This window comes from Aythya ferina (assembly GCF_964211825.1).
Source record: "Aythya ferina genome assembly, chromosome: Z".
Lineage (NCBI taxonomy): Eukaryota > Metazoa > Chordata > Aves > Anseriformes > Anatidae > Aythya > Aythya ferina.
Window position 1 is genome coordinate 41,328,544 of NC_140299.1, and position 20,407 is coordinate 41,348,950.

Genomic DNA, 20,407 nt, shown 5'->3' on the forward strand with positions numbered 1-20,407 from the left:
TTAGTTTAGGGTTTGCACCTAGGTCATTTAGTTGAGCATTAGGAATGATTTTTTCAAACAAACCAGTCAACTTTGCTTTCAATAATTTATTTCTGTGACATTTTCACATGCGTGTCAGTCCCAATTCAAAAGAACTTCTTAAATTACTGTAGCTAGCTCTGAGAGATGGGATAGTAGAATCTGATATACAGTGTTTGTCTTTAAGTTTAAAGGTTCAAAACTCGTAAGAGTTGGACTAGATGATCTTACAGGTCTTTTCCAACGTAAATGATTGTATGAGTCTATGTTGCCAAGTGATCCTGAGAAGCTTCCATTCTGAAAAGTAGATCAAGTTGTAATACTTTAATTTCATATTTTACAGTGGTAGCTGAAATTTTTCAGTGATCATAACCTTTTAACTTATTTTGATTTTTTTTTTTTGGCATTATGTATTCCATCTGGAGAATTAGAGGAGGACACAGGAGGATAGAGCAAGGGAAGATTGATTTCACATGTATGAATTAGGCAAGATGGTTTAGGCTGAGCTAGGGTGCAGGGGTGGTGGAATTACCATTAACTTTATTTTTTTTTTTTTTTTTAACTCTGTCATCAGAAGTGAGAATTCTGTAATACAAGATCTGTAGAAATTCCAGTCTATAGCTGCTTGAAAATTGTGAAAAAACTCATGAATCTGCAAATGGATTTCTGCTGAGCAAGTAGCATGAGATCACCTTGGCTATTGCAATATTGCACAAGTAATTGCATAATGGAAGTACATTATTTATATAGACTTTGTCACTTCAGAATAATAGCAGAGTAATATGTTAATCTATGCATTTTTAGACATTCTCCCAAACATTTGAGGTCTATACTTGAGTCATGGTTCATTGCTTATAATTTTGATTTGATTGATTCATTGATTGAAGTTTTTTCAGCAGTGAAAAGCTATGCATTCCTTTTTTAAAACAAAAACTGATCTCTGAAATGGTGGATAACCATTAAAATGTCAAGTGTTCAGATGTGTGGGATTGGAAACTGTCTGTTACTTATCTCTTAAAGATTGTCAGGAACTTAAAACAGTTTATGTATTGTATGCCTAAAAACAGGTGGCATAAATTCTGTCTGTTAAATAATTTATTTGCTTTTAAAGTATAAATTATGTCAAAAGTCGTCATTTGAAGCAAAATTGACTGAGTAGTTTATATAGCTTCATCTTTATTTCTGCAATTGGATTAATACTTAAACATTAATTATTATTTTCAAGCAAAAACATGAAGGGTTCTTCATGTTGTCAGAAGAACTGTCGTGTGGCTTACTGTGAGAATCTGGAGTGGGTACTTTATACACAATCAAAACACTGGATCTGCAGTCAGTAGAGATAACGGATGTCAGTTGCCTTGAGGGAGAAGCACTATTTTAAGGCACTATTTTTTTGAATACTTCAAAAGTTTCAAGGTGATTTAGTTTTCAAAAAAAATATGTAAAAATATATTTAAGTATTTTAATGAAAAGTAATATTCTTAAAATATTTTTGTGCATATGCATTTTAAGTGATTATGAAACCATCTTGCCACTGAGTTTGGCTATAGACTGTTTCAACCTCTTGCTATTAGTTAATGTTTTACGTATTTGTCTGTGTTCGTTTGACATAAAAGCCTAGAATCAATAGCCAAGCTATTTGCTAGAGAACACATTGCTGTTTACTTATAAAACTAGCTTTTTTCTCTCCTTACTTGGGCTTCCCAGGAATGCTTGCTTTTTTTTTTTTTTTTTTTTTTTTTTTTTTTTTTTTTTTCACATTTCATATTTGCAGTATTTGGAGCTAGATCTCTGAAAAACAAAACAACACCTTTCTGAACTACCTGCATCTTTTTAGTCTCATCAAAATTTGCCTTTCTCACTCGTTTGCTGGACCAGACATCCCAGCTGCCTCCTAAAGTAGATGCCAAGTTGCTGTGTAGTCAGCTTATTTGTCTTTCAGTAATGACGTCAGTTTGTCCATCATTGTACCAGACAGAACTTGTGTGTTCTTGGTCTCCTTGAGTGAGCTAATTCTTTTCCAGCAGTACTCAATGAAGGTTTTTCTATACAGCGTGACACAAAGTGATGATGAACTCAACAGAAGTTCACTGAAAACTTTGGAGCTCCAGTGCTCGTTCTCTGACTTCTGTTTTATTTTTCCAGTTATGCCTTATAGTTAATATAGCACTCAATGTCTTCAGGTTTGTTAATTATACAAATTCAGATCCATCTGCAGGGATCTGTGTCAGGGTCAAGTTCTCTGTCAAATGGTGGAAGCCTAAATTGTTCCTGAAAGCTGTGGCTTTGGAAGCTTGTATTTTATATGGGATGGCTATGTAAATTGACATGAGTGTATGAACTTTGAGGTAATAAGTAGCAAAATTTTAAATTAGGAGAACTTTCAATTCAACAGAAACCAAACTCTGATATCACCTTTACTGTTCCTCTCCATTGTTTCCAGCTGCAAAAGCATAGTAATCCCTTGCATGTATATAAAATGGACTTCTCTGTGTTCAGGTAACTGTAAAGTTTATTCATCTGTATCAATTTTATTTATGTCTTGTCAGTACACAAAAATAGATTTTGTAAAGCTCCGGGTGGCAAGCCTTCCAGCAAAGTTGTCTTCTGATCTCGTAGGATCTGCTACTTTGACCTTGTTGGTCAAGATGGGACCCCCTCTGTCCTTGAGAGAAAAACGACAATGTCTGCTACTTCATCCCCTGCTGTTTAATGCTTTGAGCTGATACCTGCATCAGCTTGCCTCGTTTTGGTTTTTGTTTTCTAGCAATTTGTGCCAGAGGCTTGGAAGACATTCAGTTCCAAAGTTTTAAGTTGCCTTTTTGGTTTATGCCACACAGGTAATACTCAAAATTGATCCTGCTTGGACATCAAAGCACTTTGCCTAGTAGGGGCCCAGCTTCTCGAGCCACCTGAGCCACCACCCTGAGCTACTTCTGAGTGCTTGTCATCCCTTTGTAGCGAGGACACCTTTTTACACAGTGAGTTGGAGTTCAAAGCAGGCTGCAGGCAGACGCAGGTACTCTGCTCTTAGCCACAGGAACAGCGCATACAAAGCGCACACGTCTCTGCAGCCAGCTTCTGTGAGACTCCAGCAAAAACAATTCTATTATAGCCTCATGTGTCTTGGTACTGAGCGTTTCCCCGGAGGGGTCTATTTAGTTAGACTAATTTGCATAATTAGAAGTAATTTACTTGTCCTGGGTGTTGTGGCCTAAACTGTACTTTTGGAGTACCTTGATGTTTTGCAAAGAATGTGTCAAGTCTTCAATGCCCCTGAGAACCGCGTGGGGCGGTTCTTTAGAACTACGGAGGGCGCTGGTTCCTGAATGTGAATTTCATGATTTTGTGTTTTTTTTTTTTTTTTCTTAAAATTTGATGGTTTTTCCTTATTTTAGCTTCACTACAGTAACGGATGTATCTTTGCTCTAAAGCAGCTGCCTGTCAGCATCTCTTCAGCAAAACCAGGTGCATTTGGTGACAATCCTTTAGCTCGACGACCCGCTCAGGCAGCAATTCGTAAGCCCGCCCCACTTTTCGTGGTCCCAGCTCCGTAAACCCCTAAATTCACCCCAGCGCCCCGCCGGGGGCGTGCGCGGGGGCGTGCGCGGGGCCGATCACGGCGCCGCCACCGCCTCCCTGCGCCGCAGCCAATAGGCGGCCGGGGCGCTGCCGCGAGCGGCCAATCGGCGGCGCGCTGCCGGCGGCAGCCCCGCCCCCGGGGCGTGCGGGCGGGGAGCCGGCCGGCGGCGCGGCGGCGGGGCGCTTATAGCGGGCGGGACGGCGGCGGGCGGCGGCGCCATCGGCAGCATGGAGGGCGGGCGGCAGGTGGCCAACTTCGGGGCCGGGCCGGCCAAGCTGCCGCGATCCGTGAGTGGGGACGGGACGGGACGGGACGGGACGGGGCAGCCGCGGTGGCGGGGCAGGTGGCGTTGCCTGAACGCCGCTTTTCACCTTTTTTTTTTTTTCTTTTCCCCTTTCTATCCTTTTTTTTTTTTTTTTTCCACTTTTCCCCCTTTTTCCTTCCCCTTCCCTTTTTCTCCTTCTTCTCCCTTTTTTTCTTCCTTTTTTTTTTTTTTTTTTTTTTTTTTTTCCTTTTTCCTCTCAGTCCCATCACGCCACGTTCCTTTATCACAAGCTCTATCAGTTTTGGGGACGCCTCGCGTGAGGTGCCCGCTGGCTGATAACTCACGTAGCCGCTCCGTGTCTTGTCTTCGTCTGCGAAAGCGATAATACCAGAGCGCAGCCTAGCCTCATCTCCCCGGGGTGTTGCATCAGCACCATGGGCTATCCAGCTGCATGCGGGGAGGGGGCGGTTTGTGCTGAGTGCCCGTGCGGGTTGTGCGTCTGACTGTCAGCGTAGGAGCCGTGGGACACTTGCTGCTCCTTTCTTCTTCATTTCTTAGTGATTTCTGTAAAGGGGCTTTTTTTTTTTTTTTTTTTTTTTTTTTCCCCCTGCTTCTCCCTCATAAGCGTCCCTTACGGGTCGTGCTACAAAGACACTTGTTGCTCTGCATTGCTGAGCAGAAATGAGCTCTCCCTCGGTGCTGCACCATCAGCCTCTCCCAGAGAATCCCGAGAGCTGCTTTTACTGTTGGAGGACTAAAACAGCTGAACTCCATGTTATTAGTCTCTCTGGCCCTTGTGAAAATGCAGTAGCCTTGAACCTTGGCTGTTTCACTTTGTTTGGCTCTGAGATGATGCTGCGTATGAGATGCTCAGACTCATTGAAGCAAGAAGGTGGACAGAGCTCTTCATGGATATTACAAGACATAAGTAGCTATTGTAAGGCATGTGCAGGTTGTCAGATGATGTTACTAATAGAATTTGATTTTATCGAGCTGTTAAAAAGACCTCTCTAACAGTCTGCATGTTCCTTTTGACTTTTTCCTCCCCCCTCCTTTTTTTTTTTTTGTTTTGCCATGAATGTGTTTGCGCATGAAATGCACTTGTTAAAATTTCATGGTCTCAAAGATTAAAAAAAAGCAGCACAGCTGTTCATGGTTGAGCTACTGTCAACCAGCTGTTACAGTTGACAAGTCCCACACAGACCCTGTCAGCAAGGTAGCTTGCTTGCTTCTGCAACTACGCAAAGCATGTGGTTTCTTGGCAGATCATACGATGCATGCGTACAGCCTTTGTTTTGGAGGCTTTTCCACTGGACTCCATCTTCTACTCCTTTTAGTAGGGGCTAAGAAAGTTCTGTTTCTAATAGAGGCATTCACTGAAATCAGAAGAAACAAAACTGATGGGTAGAATCTAATTCTGCTTGGTTGATGTGTGAGAGCTGCAGGGGAAGAAAGAAACATGAAAGGCTGAAGAAACAGATCGTCTTGCCAAGGCTCCTAGGCACAACCTGTCTATTTTAGTTAACCCAGAACTATGTTTCATTCTTTTCTTCCAGTAACAGAGAAGACATCTTCAGACAGTGAGGGACTTCATTCTATGAAACCAGGCCTCGTACTATTGTGTCAGCATGAGGCATCCTCATGCTCTCATTAGACGTTTTCCTTAATACCTCACTTTGCCTATTTGTACCAGTCAAGTGAAATAACATGGGAGAAAAATAAGATCCTTGAGTAGTAAAAGCACATGTGCAAATATTAAGCCTTCTGTAAGAGATAGGGAGTTCGATCCAACTCTTAAAAGTCATTCTGAAGTAATCTGGAAAAGCAGTTATTGAAATAACAACTTGAAATGCAGAGTTTCCACAAAAAGCATAGGTTTAAATTATTATTATTATTATTATTATTTATTTTTTTTTAGACAAGCTTTCAGATACTAGATGCAATTAAATTATATCTATTCTGTTAATTTAACTTGAGAAGTGTCAGGTTATTACATTATGGAGCAGTTGGTATGCGTATGATGCATCAAAGATTTCAGATAGTGGATAATTCCCTTAATTTATTCGTGGATTTTTTTGTTTATTTGTTTTGTTAGGTACTGCTGGCAGCACAGAAAGAACTGGTGGACTACAAAGGCCTTGGCATTAGTGTTCTTGGTAAGACTTTAAAAATTCTGTATGTCTTTCAAAGTGTAGATGCTTAACTAAACTTCTCAATAATAGCTTTTGATCTCGATATTTCTGCTGAATACCTCTTTTTATTTTGCAACACCTTATTTCTGGTAACATATATCCAGAGAATATTTCAGACTGCTCTTTTCTTTGCTTACCATTCATCCAGAGTATCATAAAATGATACACAGACAGCTGTTTAGTAATCCAATACAAAGGAATAGAGACAAAAGTAACTAATCATAAGTAAAACATTAGTGCTTTTGGATCTTTAGGGAGTTGCTTGGTTTTTTGTTTACATGAAATAACATGAAATTTGTTTACATGGGTCTACACATACTACACACTTATATGCATATGTTTATATGTATCTAGGTACAGTATTTTGCATACTGTGTGGCAACACTTCAGATGTATTTGATGTTAAGCATCCTTCCCATTAGTAAGTCAATGCAGTCCTACCATAAGGAGGAGTTGTATTATATGCAATTTACATAACTGACTCATTTTTCATCCCCAGTTGCGGAAAAAAATATGCACAAACATGCCCAGCATTTTACTAGCCCTGTGAAACTGTTTTGTTGCTAAAAGTAGAACATGCAGCAGTCTCTGCAGCATGGGGATTCATGTTTAAATTGTTCACTCTTTCAAAGGGAAGAAAGACTATGGTTTAATAAAATAAATTAATATTCAGTAGTCTTAACTTCTAATTAGGATTACTGCATAATGAAGCTGTTTTAAAGTAAAAGAACAAAACATTCCCCCTGTGCTGCTGAAGCAAGTACAGAGTAAAGTAATAACAAAGAACATTTTTAGAGTAAGGAAACTTGCACCTTTCTAGGGAATATTTTTCTTCACTTAGATACACCCCTTGTTTGTTCCTGGGGGTAGTAGGGTCATGTGAGTGACAAATGTGGATTGACTGTATTTGCATGGATCTGGACAAGACAGGAGCTGTAAGGCTGGGTATTTAGGAAGGCTCAACAGAACTAGGAGTTGGACCTGGAAATGGGAGCCTTTGGGTATTTGGGGTCTGAGAGTGTAAAATCTTTAAAGCTTAACACAACTTTTAAAATTGCATTCATTTATTAGCATTTTGTTTCACGCTCTTTTTTTTTTTTTTTTTTCCCACCAAAGAAATGAGCCATCGAACTGCAGATTTCACAAAAATTTTAAATACAGCTGAAAATCTCTTGCGTGAATTGCTGTAAGTGAATTATTTCCTTTTTATTTTTAGTTTGGTTATTATTAGTGCAACTATAACATGTAGAGAACTGTCCTTGAAAGCACTTTTTATGTTTAGATACTACATCTAATATTGGAGAGGACGTTGGTCTTCCTTTGTCTGATGCTGATTTATTTGACTGTAGCAAAGGGTTTTTATTAGGTTAAGATCCTTTTCACATGACTGCTATAAGCTGACTCAGTAACTTAATTTGTTTCTTCATGGAATTCATGTAGTGCAGCAACTTTCTTAAGAAGTAATTGGAAATAGCAGAAAACTGTTCTGATTGTATAGAAGTGTTCTATGCACTCATTACTTAACTGATTGTATTAACATGTATGGATGTGTTTTAGGATGACTGGTATGGGGCCGTTTTCGTATGTGTAATGTGACACATTTAAAAAACTTTAAAATATAAGTATTTATATCATGTATTAAAATTAATGCATCAGAATTAATGTATAGTTCTCATAGTAGTTTAAAATCATGGCTCTTTTATATGAAGGCTTGACTCTTGGTCAAAACTATGATTATTGACAGCAGAGCTTTCATAAGTAATTTGAACAACTAATTTTTGTAATGGTATAAATCGCTCCTCGTGGTACTTGCTCCGCATGTATAACTTACTATGCAGTTGCACTTGCAAAATTTTAAGGCTCTCAAAGCTGAATTCTGCTTCAAGAACTTTGGTGTGAAACTAGCTCAGAATTCAGAAAGCTAGCAACAGACAGTATTTCAACTGAGCTAATTCTGCTGGAATGATGTTCAAGTTTGTGTGTACTATGATAGAAGAGCTACACAACTATTTATTTGTAGCTGTCTGAGACAAAGCTTGCTTGTTTCTAGAAAACTTATCTCTTCAATATATAGCACTGTTCCTTGAGTTAATAGTCAATGTCAGTGCAGAGGGAAGTTAACAGCATTTAGATTAACCTCTCCAAAAGGTGTCTTCTGAATTCTTCTTCTGTATTGTTACAGTCAGATGGCAGTATTTTTCCTCTGTATGGATAGTCAGATGTATAGTAGCAAGGAGTATGCATCCTTTGTCTTTGGGAAATAAAATAAATGTTATGTTTCTTGCATGCAGAAATATACCAGAAAACTACAAAGTTATTTTCCTCCAAGGAGGTGGATCTGGTCAGTTCAGTGCAGTCCCACTTAACCTTATTGGCTTAAAGGAGGGAAGACATGCGGATTATGTGGTTACTGGAGCTTGGTCAGCAAAAGCAGCTAAGGAAGCAGAGAAGTATGCCAAAGTGAATATTGTTCATCCGAAGCTATCAACCTACATAAGTAAGTTGATGATTATATCCATCCACGTGAATGCTTACCTTTCTGAATTGATCTAAAAACTGGCCTGTCTCAGCTATGGAGTTATTGAATGTTAACAAGTTAAACAGTTGACTGAACAACACTCAGAAAAAACTGTCTGCCACATGTTCATGACTGGAAGACCTGTTAGATAGCTTAATGGTCTCCAGGAGAGAAGAATTTTGAAGCTAAGTTGAGCAGAACCCAGAACGTGAGTGGTAAGAAGGAAATATGTATTGATAAGGAAATTACATGAGCTTTTTTTAGTTATGTTTTAACTCAGTATTTAAGCTATTTGCAAAGATATTGTTTATGTTGTTCAGTTTCAGATACATTTGATAATGAGATTACTCTGAAATTTAGAAGCATGTCGGGGTTCTTTAGCTTGTTGGCCCTGGAGATGGGTGATACACGTTCAGTTACAGTTTTCCAAGAGTTTGCAAAACTCATCTCCTGATCGTATGTCATAACAGATGGTTGGCTCTGGAACAGGAGATGCATATCCAACTCCTTCTCTTGAAGCTTGTTACTGGACACAACATAATTTGAAAGACCACTGTTTAGGAGAAAGAGAAAGGTTAACTGTAACTGAGGTGTTGGGGTATTTTTGTGAGAAAACCTGTTTCAAGGACACTTTATATGTATACTCTAAGTAGTGACTGGTTATAAATAAATAATTCTTGGAGCAGGGATACTTGAGTTCTGGTTTCTACTTCTGCTAGTTTGTACTCATTTTTCTTCCTTATGGTCCAGGTTATAGCATTTGAACTGGGAAGAGTGGCAACTGGAAAGGCAAAGAATATCTTCCAAATGAGTTAGTGCCCAAATTGCAATTTATTGTATTAACCAGGAAGATGAGCTTGTATCATCGGAGGCACAGGAACTCGTTGCACCTACAGCTTCCCATTACTGGTGGTTGTATTGACCATTTGGCAGCTATAAGTAAGGGGAGAGTAAATAATAGCAGAGGCAATAGCAGCATTTCTTCTAATGTTTTGGAGGTGTGGAGAAGGGAGGAACAACCATTTGTTTTATGCAAAACCTGTGCTGTGCTGTCAGGGCATGCCTGTAAATTGCTTGTTGACAGATTCAAATCTTCGTTTTATAAATCCCTTTCAGGGCTTAAATAGGAGTTAGGTAACCATATGTTCAGCTTGGACCAGACTGAAAATGCTTCTGGGGATGCATAGAAACAGTTTTAGACAACATTACCAGTGAGAATTTGAATGCTGCAGTTGTTCCAAAGGCAAGTAGAGGACTCTCAGATCCAGAATCTGAGATTCAATTTTAGACCTCTAGGGCTGTGGTTTCTCATCTGTGATTGCAAACCTGATGAAAATTCCTTGAGGAGAAAGGACTGAAAATCAGATGGGTGCCTGCAAGCCTAATGATGGCTTACTACAAACCTTTGGGAATGTATGGGTGTATTTACTTTGCAGGTACACTGTATCTTTGTGTTAATAAGATAATTTTTACTTGATGCTGCAAACTCATTCCAGGTCTGCACTGCAAAGTCCAGTGTTAAAATAAAATAGCATGCCAGGAAAATTACATGTCTTTTGTGACCTTTGGTTTTCATTTTGTCTCGCTTAGACATTCCAGACCCAAGCACTTGGAATCTCAATCCAGATGCATCTTACGTCTATTACTGTGCTAATGAAACAGTTCATGGTGTGGAGTTTGACTTTGTACCCGATGTCAAAGGTGCAGTTTTGGTTTGTGATATGTCATCAAATTTCCTGTCAAGACCTGTGGATGTTTCCAAGGTACTGTAGTTTGAGGGGGGAAAAAAAGGGGGATAATGGGAGGGGGAGAGTCTTAATAAATTCATTTGTTTTTCCCTGATCTGCTTCTCTTTGAATAGGTGGGTTATATAATCCCTCTTCTGAAATACCTAATAGGTTGAAAATACTGCTATCTCTTAACTTCTTTTCAGTAAATTTGCTTGGAGTAGGGTGAAATAGGACAGGTTGCTTTGAAAATTATTCTTGACTAAACATTTGTAACATTTTGTAAACATGAAGTAAACATTTAGCAAATTATTGGAAAGCTTGTTAAATGTGGTCTTTGTCAGTTGAATGAAGATACATGGTTCTGACATATGAGATCACAATTATAGCTGTAAGTGGGTTTTGAAATTAGAACTTCTAGCCTATCTTTGACCCTGACTTGCTCATTTTTGACACATTCTCCAAGCTGTTCCATTGTTAAGTTGTACACTTTTGTATAAAGTTGTACACTTTTTGTATAAAGATATGTATAAAGTATGTTATTCAGTTATAAGATCACCTAGTGATCTCATTAGTTCAATTCCTTCTTTTCGTCTTTCTGTTAGTTTGGTGTGATTTTTGCTGGGGCTCAGAAGAATGTTGGCTGTGCTGGAGTTACTGTTGTAATAGTACGTGAGGACTTGCTGGGATTTGCACTGAAGGAATGCCCAGTAGTACTGGATTACAAAACACAAGCAGCGAATGGCTCTTTGTATAACACTCCACCATGCTACAGGTAACTTACCCTGCTTTTTAATATCCATTATTCAGAAAGCTACTGCACTGCCATCTGCTGTGCTTGTCAAAAAAAAGTTTCAGAAGTGGGTACTGCTTGCCTTCATGCAACTGATACGTTGGAGTGTTTCACATGATTCCTGTGAAAACATCTGAATTAATTGTAGTAGGCTTTGTTGCCCTGTGGAATTGGCCATAAGGAATATAATATTTTTAGAAGTAAGTATTATGTCTCGTAATTCCATTGTAGAAGTTTCAGTATCTAGTTCTCAGACTTAAATGAATCCACCTTTAGTCGAGTACAGTGCTGATGATTCTATCATTGCAAATAGATAACTTAGCATTTTAACCTTGTTGCTTGAATGCTCATAACAGATTTAATTTCTTCCTGAGAGACTGCTCTCAGCACTTGAACCTCAATATCCTTCTCTACTTTCTTAGCTAGAAAATAATAAACGACATTATTATTATTAAAGGTTCTAATGTTTTAAAAACACAATCATGTAATATTTTATATTTTTTGAGTATTTGTTGCTCTAGATACATCACTCACTACAGTGGACTTTGAAATGAAACTAGAGAAGACAAGTTTTTTTTAAAAAGGTGTTTTACTCATTGCTTTACCTTGTTGTCTGCTAAAACTTTCCATATTTCTTCAGATACCACACCAGTTCTTGACTTGGCATTCAGAAATAAAATGGGTCAAGCTATCTTGACTGCTAGCAGTTAAGATCACAAAATTGACATGTGCCTGATGATTTCATGTATGCATGAAGCAAAACAGACTGCAGCTTGGTTTTTTAAAAGATTAGGGTAGTCAGATAGTCAATAGCTAGTCAAATGATGTTTCGTTACTGGAATGTTTAGGCATTGAGCCATTGGTTTCTACTGCTTCTTAATAAGGCTGTTCTAAACTATTTAATTTAATGAGCTTTTTAGAGTATTTTTATACCAATGCAATGCCTGCTAAAACAGTTATTTGAAAAAAAGAATAAAATCTTAAACCAAATACCACCTTTTCCCAGATTTTTTTTTTTTTGCAATATTTTAAAAATAATTGGTTTTACTGTCAAAGATAGAATTTCCTGTTGATTAGAGACAATGTAATTGCATACTGGAGATATTTAAGCTCATCTCTTTGAACCTTTCTCATACAGGCCAGAATTTGCAAAGGTAAGATGCCTAATGTTGTCCAGCAGATGTCAAATGCACTGTGTCAGCATGAAATGAAATGATACCTGCACGTAGGATAAACCTTAATAATTCACTTACTTAAATTCAGTAGAATTTTAAGTGGTACTTACTGTATTTCCGAATCTGCTGATTCGCACTATGGTGTGTATTATTGCAAAGGCATAGACACAGTTATCTTAATTTATCAAAAAAAAAAAAAACAGTAAATTCTGTGCCCATATAGTCATTTCAGACTTTGATGCACAACTGGAGTTCTCCAAAGGAGCATGAACACTATAAAGTATTGCTGTAATGAGGTGCTCTTGCAGCCATTCAGAGACTGCCCTACTGGCTGAATACACCCAATATCATTAAGGCTTATATTTAAGAGAGGAATTAACCTTGGTGTTACCAGATGTTTGTCTTCCTGCATGTAGGTTTGTTACATGGACAGTGTGCATGCTTTTTTTTTCTTTTTACAGTGATTGATAAAGCCTCTATTTCATGACTGATTATTTTCCTGACTGCCAAGTCACACACACTGTTTTGGACGCTCTGTACTTGCACATGCCAGGTTTTAAATCCAGCCATTCATGTCTTCCAAGTACAAAGCTATTTTCATTTTAAAAAAAAAAAAAAAAAAAAAAAAAACACCACAGAGTTCTACTTAATCTCAGCCCTGGAACGCCGATGCTTCTCTGGTTTGAAAAACAAAACAAAAATTAAATTCTGCAGTTTAATTTTATTTTAACCACTGTAAGTAATGTCTAAAAAGAAATTGCTGCTTTAGCTGTAACCCAGTATGTTAGGAACTTTAATAGGATAGTGGGAAACCAAGGAAACTGAAAATAAAGGTTGTTCTAACAATTTTCTTTCTAATCACTGCCTTGCCAGATTTCACTCTGTGCTACAGACCCACAGTGGAGTGTACTCCAGAATCCAAAATGTAACAGACTGAGTTGTTGGCAGGGTGCACGTCTGTTTGGCTTGGTTCTAAATGCCTGTTCCAGTTTTTGTAAGGAACTGGCAAAGCTTCTTGACTTTTTTCTCTCCTCTTTTCCTTGCACTCTCTAATGGTTTGCTGGCAAACAGGCAGGAAATACTAAAAGAATTTGTAAAAGCTACTTCAGCAGGGTGTTAAATTAAATTAAGGTGATGCTAATGGCTTTAACCTCTTGGTGTTAGAGAGCTTGACTTTTTGACCTTAATCTACTTTGCTAAAATTAACAATGAATTTGCTATAAAAATCTAATTTTCAAGCTACAAGGGTTTATTTTGCATTTAAAGTTGCTCCAAAACCATTATTTTTTACTGACATGGGAGACAGATGAAAGGTTTCAGCTGGCTGGATTGCTTTTGTGGATGACTCCAGGGCTGACTTCTTAAAACCTTACTTGTCTAAGAAGTTTCACTTGAGGAAATGAGAGCAAGAGATGAATGTGGCCTTGTATAGTTGTCAAGGGTGTAGGCTGTACTTCACTTAAATCCTTCGCACTGCAGTTGTTGGCAGTCTGCTGTCATAAATGTGGCAGGATTGTCCTCTCAAATCTGTAAGGTGCTTTCTATCTATAACACACAGTCTGTAACCTCACTTCTTCTGAAGTCTTTCTGAAGTCTTCAAAGATTTGTGACTGGCATCCCTGGAGAAATTAAAAAAACAAACAAAAAAAAAAAAAAAAAAAAAAAAAAAAACCAACCTCCTGCTAGATTGATGTTAAGGGAAACTTGTAGGGTAACACTTTCCGAGTACTCCCTTGGAATCTGTAATGAAGGGATTAATAAAAACAAACCTGTTGGAAATGTGCCTTAAAAACTTGTGAACAGTTCATTATGCAAAGTGTTGTAGTCGTGGGAAACGCCTGAACTTGAACAGGCTGAGTTTTGTAGCAAAAGCACAAAGGCAAAAGGCCTTGGGGATTTTTTTTATGTTGCAGTGAGTAACTGACATTGAAATACTTGGTCCCTAGACATGTGATTTCAGTATGCTTCCAGGTCTCTGTTTAAAGTTGAATGGTAATGAATAATTAAATGTAATACATTCATTGTTTGTTTCACCAAACATCACTGTTCATGAAGGAAAAAGATCTTTTCAGACAGAAATGGGATTACAGGTTTTATTCTTAATGTTTGTGAATGTGATTAGATTTCTGGCATTATTAGTGAACATACGTTTGAGATTCACCCCCTACATCATTTCTGGAGCAGCTTTGCAGGCTTTATACCACCAACTTTAGTGCTAACTCCAGACTGAGAGGCAGTTGTGGGATAAATATACTGGTGGTTCGTGAAAAATGTCTGGGATATCCTTGGGAGCTCTGCAGGGCTAAGGGAAACCAGCAGGACTTGTACTTCTGTTGTTCAAAGCGTTAGGTCTGGTACAACAGATTTGTGTAGCATTTGAATTTCAGGATACTTCATCTGGGTCCAAATAAAGCATTTCTGCTTAGAAATGTCATATTTTTGAATGTACTTCAGACCGAGTTGTTAATCATCTTAACAAGCAACTTAAAATCAAACATAACATTATACTGCTGAAACATTTTGTGGACTGTTAAAGAGTGCCGTGTTTTTTTTGGTTGTTGTTGTTTGTTTTGTTTTTAAGTCTAACTAAAACTTTTTCTTTCGTTGCAGTATCTACATCATGGGGCTGGTACTGGAATGGATAAAGAATAATGGTGGAGCTGCAGCCATGGATAAACTTAGTTTAATCAAATCACGAATGATTTATGATATCATAGACAAATCTAATGGATTCTATGTGTAAGTTGCTGTATTTGCTTTCAACATTTGTACATATTAATATATGTACAAACATATTAATAACTTTGAGTCTATATGCAGCATACTTTTAAAAGTATGGAAACTGAAATGTAAATACTTCTTCAATATGAAGAAATTTAGAGGAATCATGAAATTCTAGAGGGACTATTTGTGCAGAGCATTCACTTGATAACTATCCAAGGATGAGTTTCAGTCTGATAGAACATTATTTCCAGTTATCTTCACAGATGATAAGTTGAGAAACACTTACAAAATGTGAGAGCCTAGGAGAAGCCTGTACTAAAAGCAGGTTGTAACACCTCCTACTTAGTATGCTTACTGAATCTCTTTGAAGAAATATAGGCCAAAAAAAGAGATGTGGCTTGTAAAAAGTTACTCAGAGGAATTCCACATCATATCCTTTCTTACCATCTCTTCAATAGTCAAAGCTTTGCTTTTTCTCTGTCGATCAGAGCATCTTTATCTGTTAATTGCGCTAAATTATGAAACAATTCCTGAGATAGCAGGGGGAAGATCAAACCTAGCTGTATTCAAAACATAATCTGTACATAAAGAATGTTTTAGTTTCAGATATTTCTGATGTTTTTTCAAAGCAGATTTAACCCTCTGATTTTTACATATGGTTGTATATATTTTGCTTACAGGACCCAAAGTACCTGTAGCTAAAAGCTGATGTTGTGATAGGGAATAATTAGTTTAATGCGCACCAAGTTTAAAAACTAGTAGATGACTGAGACTACAAAATGTTTTCCTTTCCCTTCAGAATAAAGTCAAAAGATTTGGGATCTGATTAATTTTAGAGTCAAAGTTTGGATAGGGAAATTAAATTTGGATTTTAAATCTGAATTGGCTGCAACCTTAATCGGCAAGGAGCTAGTTTCATTATAATATTCAATGTGTTCTGCTTATCCATTTAGTTAATGAGAACAGCTTTGCCTTTGGCATTGTAATGATCAGGATTGTGATCCTGCTCTATTGAAATCCTGAGGGCTTTTCCATAAACCTCAATGGGCAAATCAAGCCTCGAGAAAACATTTTATGGCAAATAAGAAATCCTTGTTTTTGGCAAGTGGTTCTGTAAAGCTGAGTGGGGAAATGCAATGCAAATAGGATGGTAAACAGGCAATTGAGAAAACAAAGCAAACTTCACTGATCTGTATGCATCTTACTAAGCAATGCAGTTTAAGTTGTTTTAGTCATCAATACAATTAAAAAAATCCAGTCTTATCTGAAGCTGCCTTCCCAGCTGTAACGTACCTCCTAATCCGGGGCATGCTTCACTGGGTAATCAGTGTCACAAGCCTTTGGCTGGATGGAGACTTCTTCTGTGAAGCTCTGTGTGCCATAGGCAGTTTGTTGCTTTCTAAAGTCTGTGCACTAACAACATGCACTGAGTTATGTTGGATTGCCTAATGCTTCTTTAAGGAGAACCAGTTACTATAGCATAGCTACAGTTCTTCAAATGTGAGAGCACTTACAAGCATAGGCCTTTTCAAAGAGTGTTTTCCTGGTTATGGCTGAAGTAGAAAATTTGCAAATGTAGATATTATGTTCAATTTCTTCATCATGAAAATATCAGTAGAAAGGAAATAGGGGAGAACTCAAACAAAAAACGATTCCTGCCACAAACAAATAAAACCCTCAACCATCCTTTGTGAAATAGAATAATAATAGAGTTCACATGCTGTTTTTTGGAAAAAAACTAATTCCTAACAAATCCCTGCAAGAATTTACATCACACCCTTGGGGGGAGATATGAAGGCTTCATGTTTCCTTTGTAACCAGAAGCACTAAGGAAAAATATTTAAATGCTTCCCTGCCAACCTCCCACCCGAGCCCTATTCTTGCTTTCACAAAGTAATTGAATAGAAATTATGCTTTCAATAGATCTTAAATTTTCTAGTTTGGGCAAACAGGAATTTTAAGGAAATAGAGCTGTGATGCTTGTCCTAGATGTTGTGGACATGCATGTAATTCAAGATTATTTTTTTTCTAGACATCTCTTTTCTCCCTGAGATATGTTCCTGATTCTTAATAATACTTTAAGACTGGTGTAGAGTGGGGGCTGAAACCACTAACAAAAGTCCCTAATGTTAATGGAAATTTACTACGTTTTTGTATTTGCTTTACTCTTGTTTAGCTTGGTCAAGCTCAATTGTCAGTCTTTGAAGGTGGAGAAAAGAAAATGTTTGAGCTTTAGTCAAAGTTCACTGTAACTAATCTCAGCTATCCTCGGGAATGCAACTGAGACTGTCTCGAATGAGGTTGCGAGTTTTAGTTTATTTACTTTTCTTAGCTTGTTCCATTCACTGGCCTTCTGCACGTTCATTAGGGGCAATTTTAGGTATGTCAGGGTTAATTAGACTTCCACTTACTATTACTCTAATTATACTTGATTGAAAAAGTCAGGTTGCTTTCTTTCACAGAAATTAACAGTCACTTTCATTATGGAATGGTGGCTTTGATGCTCAGCAGGTAAAAATATTTGCTTTCTGAAGTTACGTATAGCTGAAAATGTAAATTCAGCAAAAACCAAGTTAACCATTACATTTTGCAACTTCTCCAGATGTCCAGTGGAGAAGAAGAACCGAAGCAGAATGAATGTCCCCTTTCGCATTGGCAATATCAAGGGTGATGAAGCCCTGGAAAAGAAGTTCCTTGAGAAAGCTGTGGAACTTAACATGTTATCCCTGAAAGGACATAGGTAAGTACTAGACTGAGACAAATCCCTTTGCTATGCAGAATAAAATGTTATTACAGTGATAAAGCAGGAGGTATTGTGTATTGACTTACCAGCTTTCTGCTTACAAGCTGTACCTCATATTGGCTTGAGAGCACTGGGAATAGCGGTCTGGAGACTGTAATCAGAAACTGCTGGTGATTCAACTATGGCTTAGGTGTGATGGGGCTCACTTAATTCTGTCTTCTTCTCCAGTTTGATTAATATGTCTTGTCTCTGTTCAAGTGCCTAAGAAGGTGACACTTGATCAGATTCTGTCATTGTGTAAAGCCTCCATTACATGGTTAATCCCCTGGGCTGCAAGAGTTCTTTCCTATGCTACGCTGGTGTTTGTGGGATTTAAAAAGTTAGATTTCTTTTTTTTATATATATTGTAAATCTACAGTGTTGGAACTGTAAGTAGCTAATAAATACTGAGTTTCTGTGGATTGCATGCTTGCGTTGAGTTTAAATGTTGCCTCTCAGTCATGTAAAATGAATACTATTCTGTTGGGGTAGGGATAAACGTAAGTATCTGTGAATGCTATTCACATTTTTTTTTTTTTTGGAATATACAAAACCCTTCTATTTTTTTTCTCTGCTTTTCAATTCAGATCTGTGGGTGGAATCCGTGCCTCTTTATATAATGCAGTGACTGTGGAAGATGTTCAGAAGCTTGCAACATTCATGAGAAGCTTCATGGAGATGCATCAGTCATAAATGCTCATGGGTTAGAGCCATGCTGCACATCTATGAAATGAAAGTTAAAGGGTTTGAAAATTACTGTGGTTCTGCACAGCTGTAGCGCACAAGTTATATTTTCTTTTAGTTTCAGTAGCTATTTTAGTTAACAATACGGGATTTAGGCCCAATCTTGCAAGGGTTTGGCAGCTTTGGGTTGTCTCCAAAGGTGGGGATCCCAGACCGATCAAGATTGGAACCAAAATTTGCAAAGCAATATTCTTAACATGTAGTTAGCCATGAGTAACGTTGTAAGATGCTATGAATCTCATTCTGACCTTAGATATACCACTGTGCTACTTAGTTGAAATCAGCCACTCTTTAATTATATATATACCTGGAGTAGGAATTCACACTACAATTTGAAAAAACTCACCTATTACTTGTTTCTAGTTACAATGACTTCTTCAAAGATACCTTGTTCTGAGTGAACTTCTGAAGGCAAGATTTCTCATAAGCTTTCAGTATAGCTTTATAAATGATTTTACTATATGACTGCACAGTAAGTGTTGAACTAATGTTAAGTGTTGTCTAAGGATATCTAGTTGGTTTATCAAATATATCTCAATGGTATACCACTAGTAGTTTTTGGGAGTTAATACCTATTTTCCTAACTTAAGGCCGTTACCTTCAGACCTTTGCTCCCATGCAATAAGTGCTATTATGATAGTCCTGTGTAATACACACTAGTTAAGTCTGTAGCACTGGGCTTCTTCTGGTATTACCATTTATTGGTTGAAAGCTAAGATGCATGAATCTATAATTAAAACAATTTCTGAGACGTTGCTTATTTCTCTATGCATTTTATATTTTGAACTTTTTTTGGTTATTAATTTTATATTCTGTGGAGTGTACATATTTGATGCTCCTACCAAAACCCTGATGTTCTAAGATATTAATCTTGTGCCAAACTGGATTGTTGCATTCCACTCAATGTGGCTTTATCTGCACCAACTTCCTAGTCCAAAATGCACCAAACTTTCTTGTCTGCTGGTGCTTAAATATCTTTCCCCTGTAACTGCTCCAGTGTTTTCTTAGCCTCCTTACTGATCAGTTCTGTCACCTTTTGTATGTTGGGCTCTGCACAAGTACTGTAAGTGAAAGTCTCAGCTTCTCTACCTGTTCCTGACACTACATTACACGGTCCAATTTTCTCACTTGGTCCTTGTGGCTTATTCCAGACTTTGATACTCTGGAGTAAGGAAGAAACTGGGGTTATGCAAAGATCTTCAGAAGGTCTTTTATTGTAATACCTTTCATGGATTACTTTTCCTTCTTCACCTGTGAATTTGTTGCCAATTATTGTATATTGGTACTAGCTTCTTATTATAATTGACATAAAGCTGGTATCACAAGGTTTAGCATTACTGCAACTGGTTTCAGACTGCAAACTTTTTTGATAAAGAATTAAGTCGTTTTTTTTTAATGTCAGTACAGTGGTAACAATTTAATGGTAATGATGGACTGCTTCTTTCCTTGTGGAACCTTGTGACAAGTTAGTGGAGCTGCACAAGGGGTGAATTACTTTCCTATTTGAAAAGTCATTATTTTATGACTGCTGTTAGGAGATTTTTTTTGTCAATTTAATGTAATTCACAGCAATTAAATGAATTGGGTCAAGACAATAAAACTTGTCACAGCATGCTGTGAAGTACCAATGTGTCTGAAGCTTTTGTTTGTCACACCTTCAGGAAGATGAGAGTTTTATGCACAGTATGTGTTAGAATTCTAGGTTCCAGTATCAACATTTCCCTCAATTACTTGCATTTTTTTTTTCTGGATTTTTTTTCTTAGAACTAGCATGGGAAAAAGAAGAGTATTACTGTGAGATAAAGCTTTGAGAATGCTTTTTTTTTTCCCTTGCCATTCATGAAGATTTAATTCAAGATCTATATTAGAGCTATTTAATTCTTTAA

General features: G+C 37.6%; 1 protein-coding gene across 1 annotated transcript; it reads left to right on the forward strand.

The window, feature by feature from the left end:
* The first annotated feature begins 3,769 nt into the window (after positions 1-3,769).
* PSAT1 (phosphoserine aminotransferase 1) lies at positions 3,770-20,149 on the forward strand. Its single transcript, XM_084504890.1, has 9 exons — positions 3,770-3,888; positions 5,962-6,022; positions 7,175-7,244; positions 8,350-8,555; positions 10,167-10,339; positions 10,909-11,078; positions 14,882-15,010; positions 17,598-17,735; positions 18,365-20,149. The coding sequence occupies exons 1-9, from the start codon at positions 3,829-3,831 to the stop codon at positions 18,468-18,470; spliced, it is 1,113 nt and encodes a 370-aa protein (XP_084361016.1). The 5' UTR covers positions 3,770-3,828; the 3' UTR covers positions 18,471-20,149.
* Positions 20,150-20,407: the final 258 nt, after the last annotated feature.

Bases quoted from the DNA above. Each gene is read 5' to 3' on its own strand.
- PSAT1 (XM_084504890.1), top strand. From the start codon at position 3,829: ATGGAGGGCGGGCGGCAGGTGGCCAACTTCGGGGCCGGGCCGGCCAAG. The intron at 7,245-8,349 runs GTAAGTGAATTA...TCTTGCATGCAG, and splicing joins AATCTCTTGCGTGAATTGCT to AAATATACCAGAAAACTACA. The intron at 11,079-14,881 runs GTAACTTACCCT...CTTTCGTTGCAG, and splicing joins AACACTCCACCATGCTACAG to TATCTACATCATGGGGCTGG.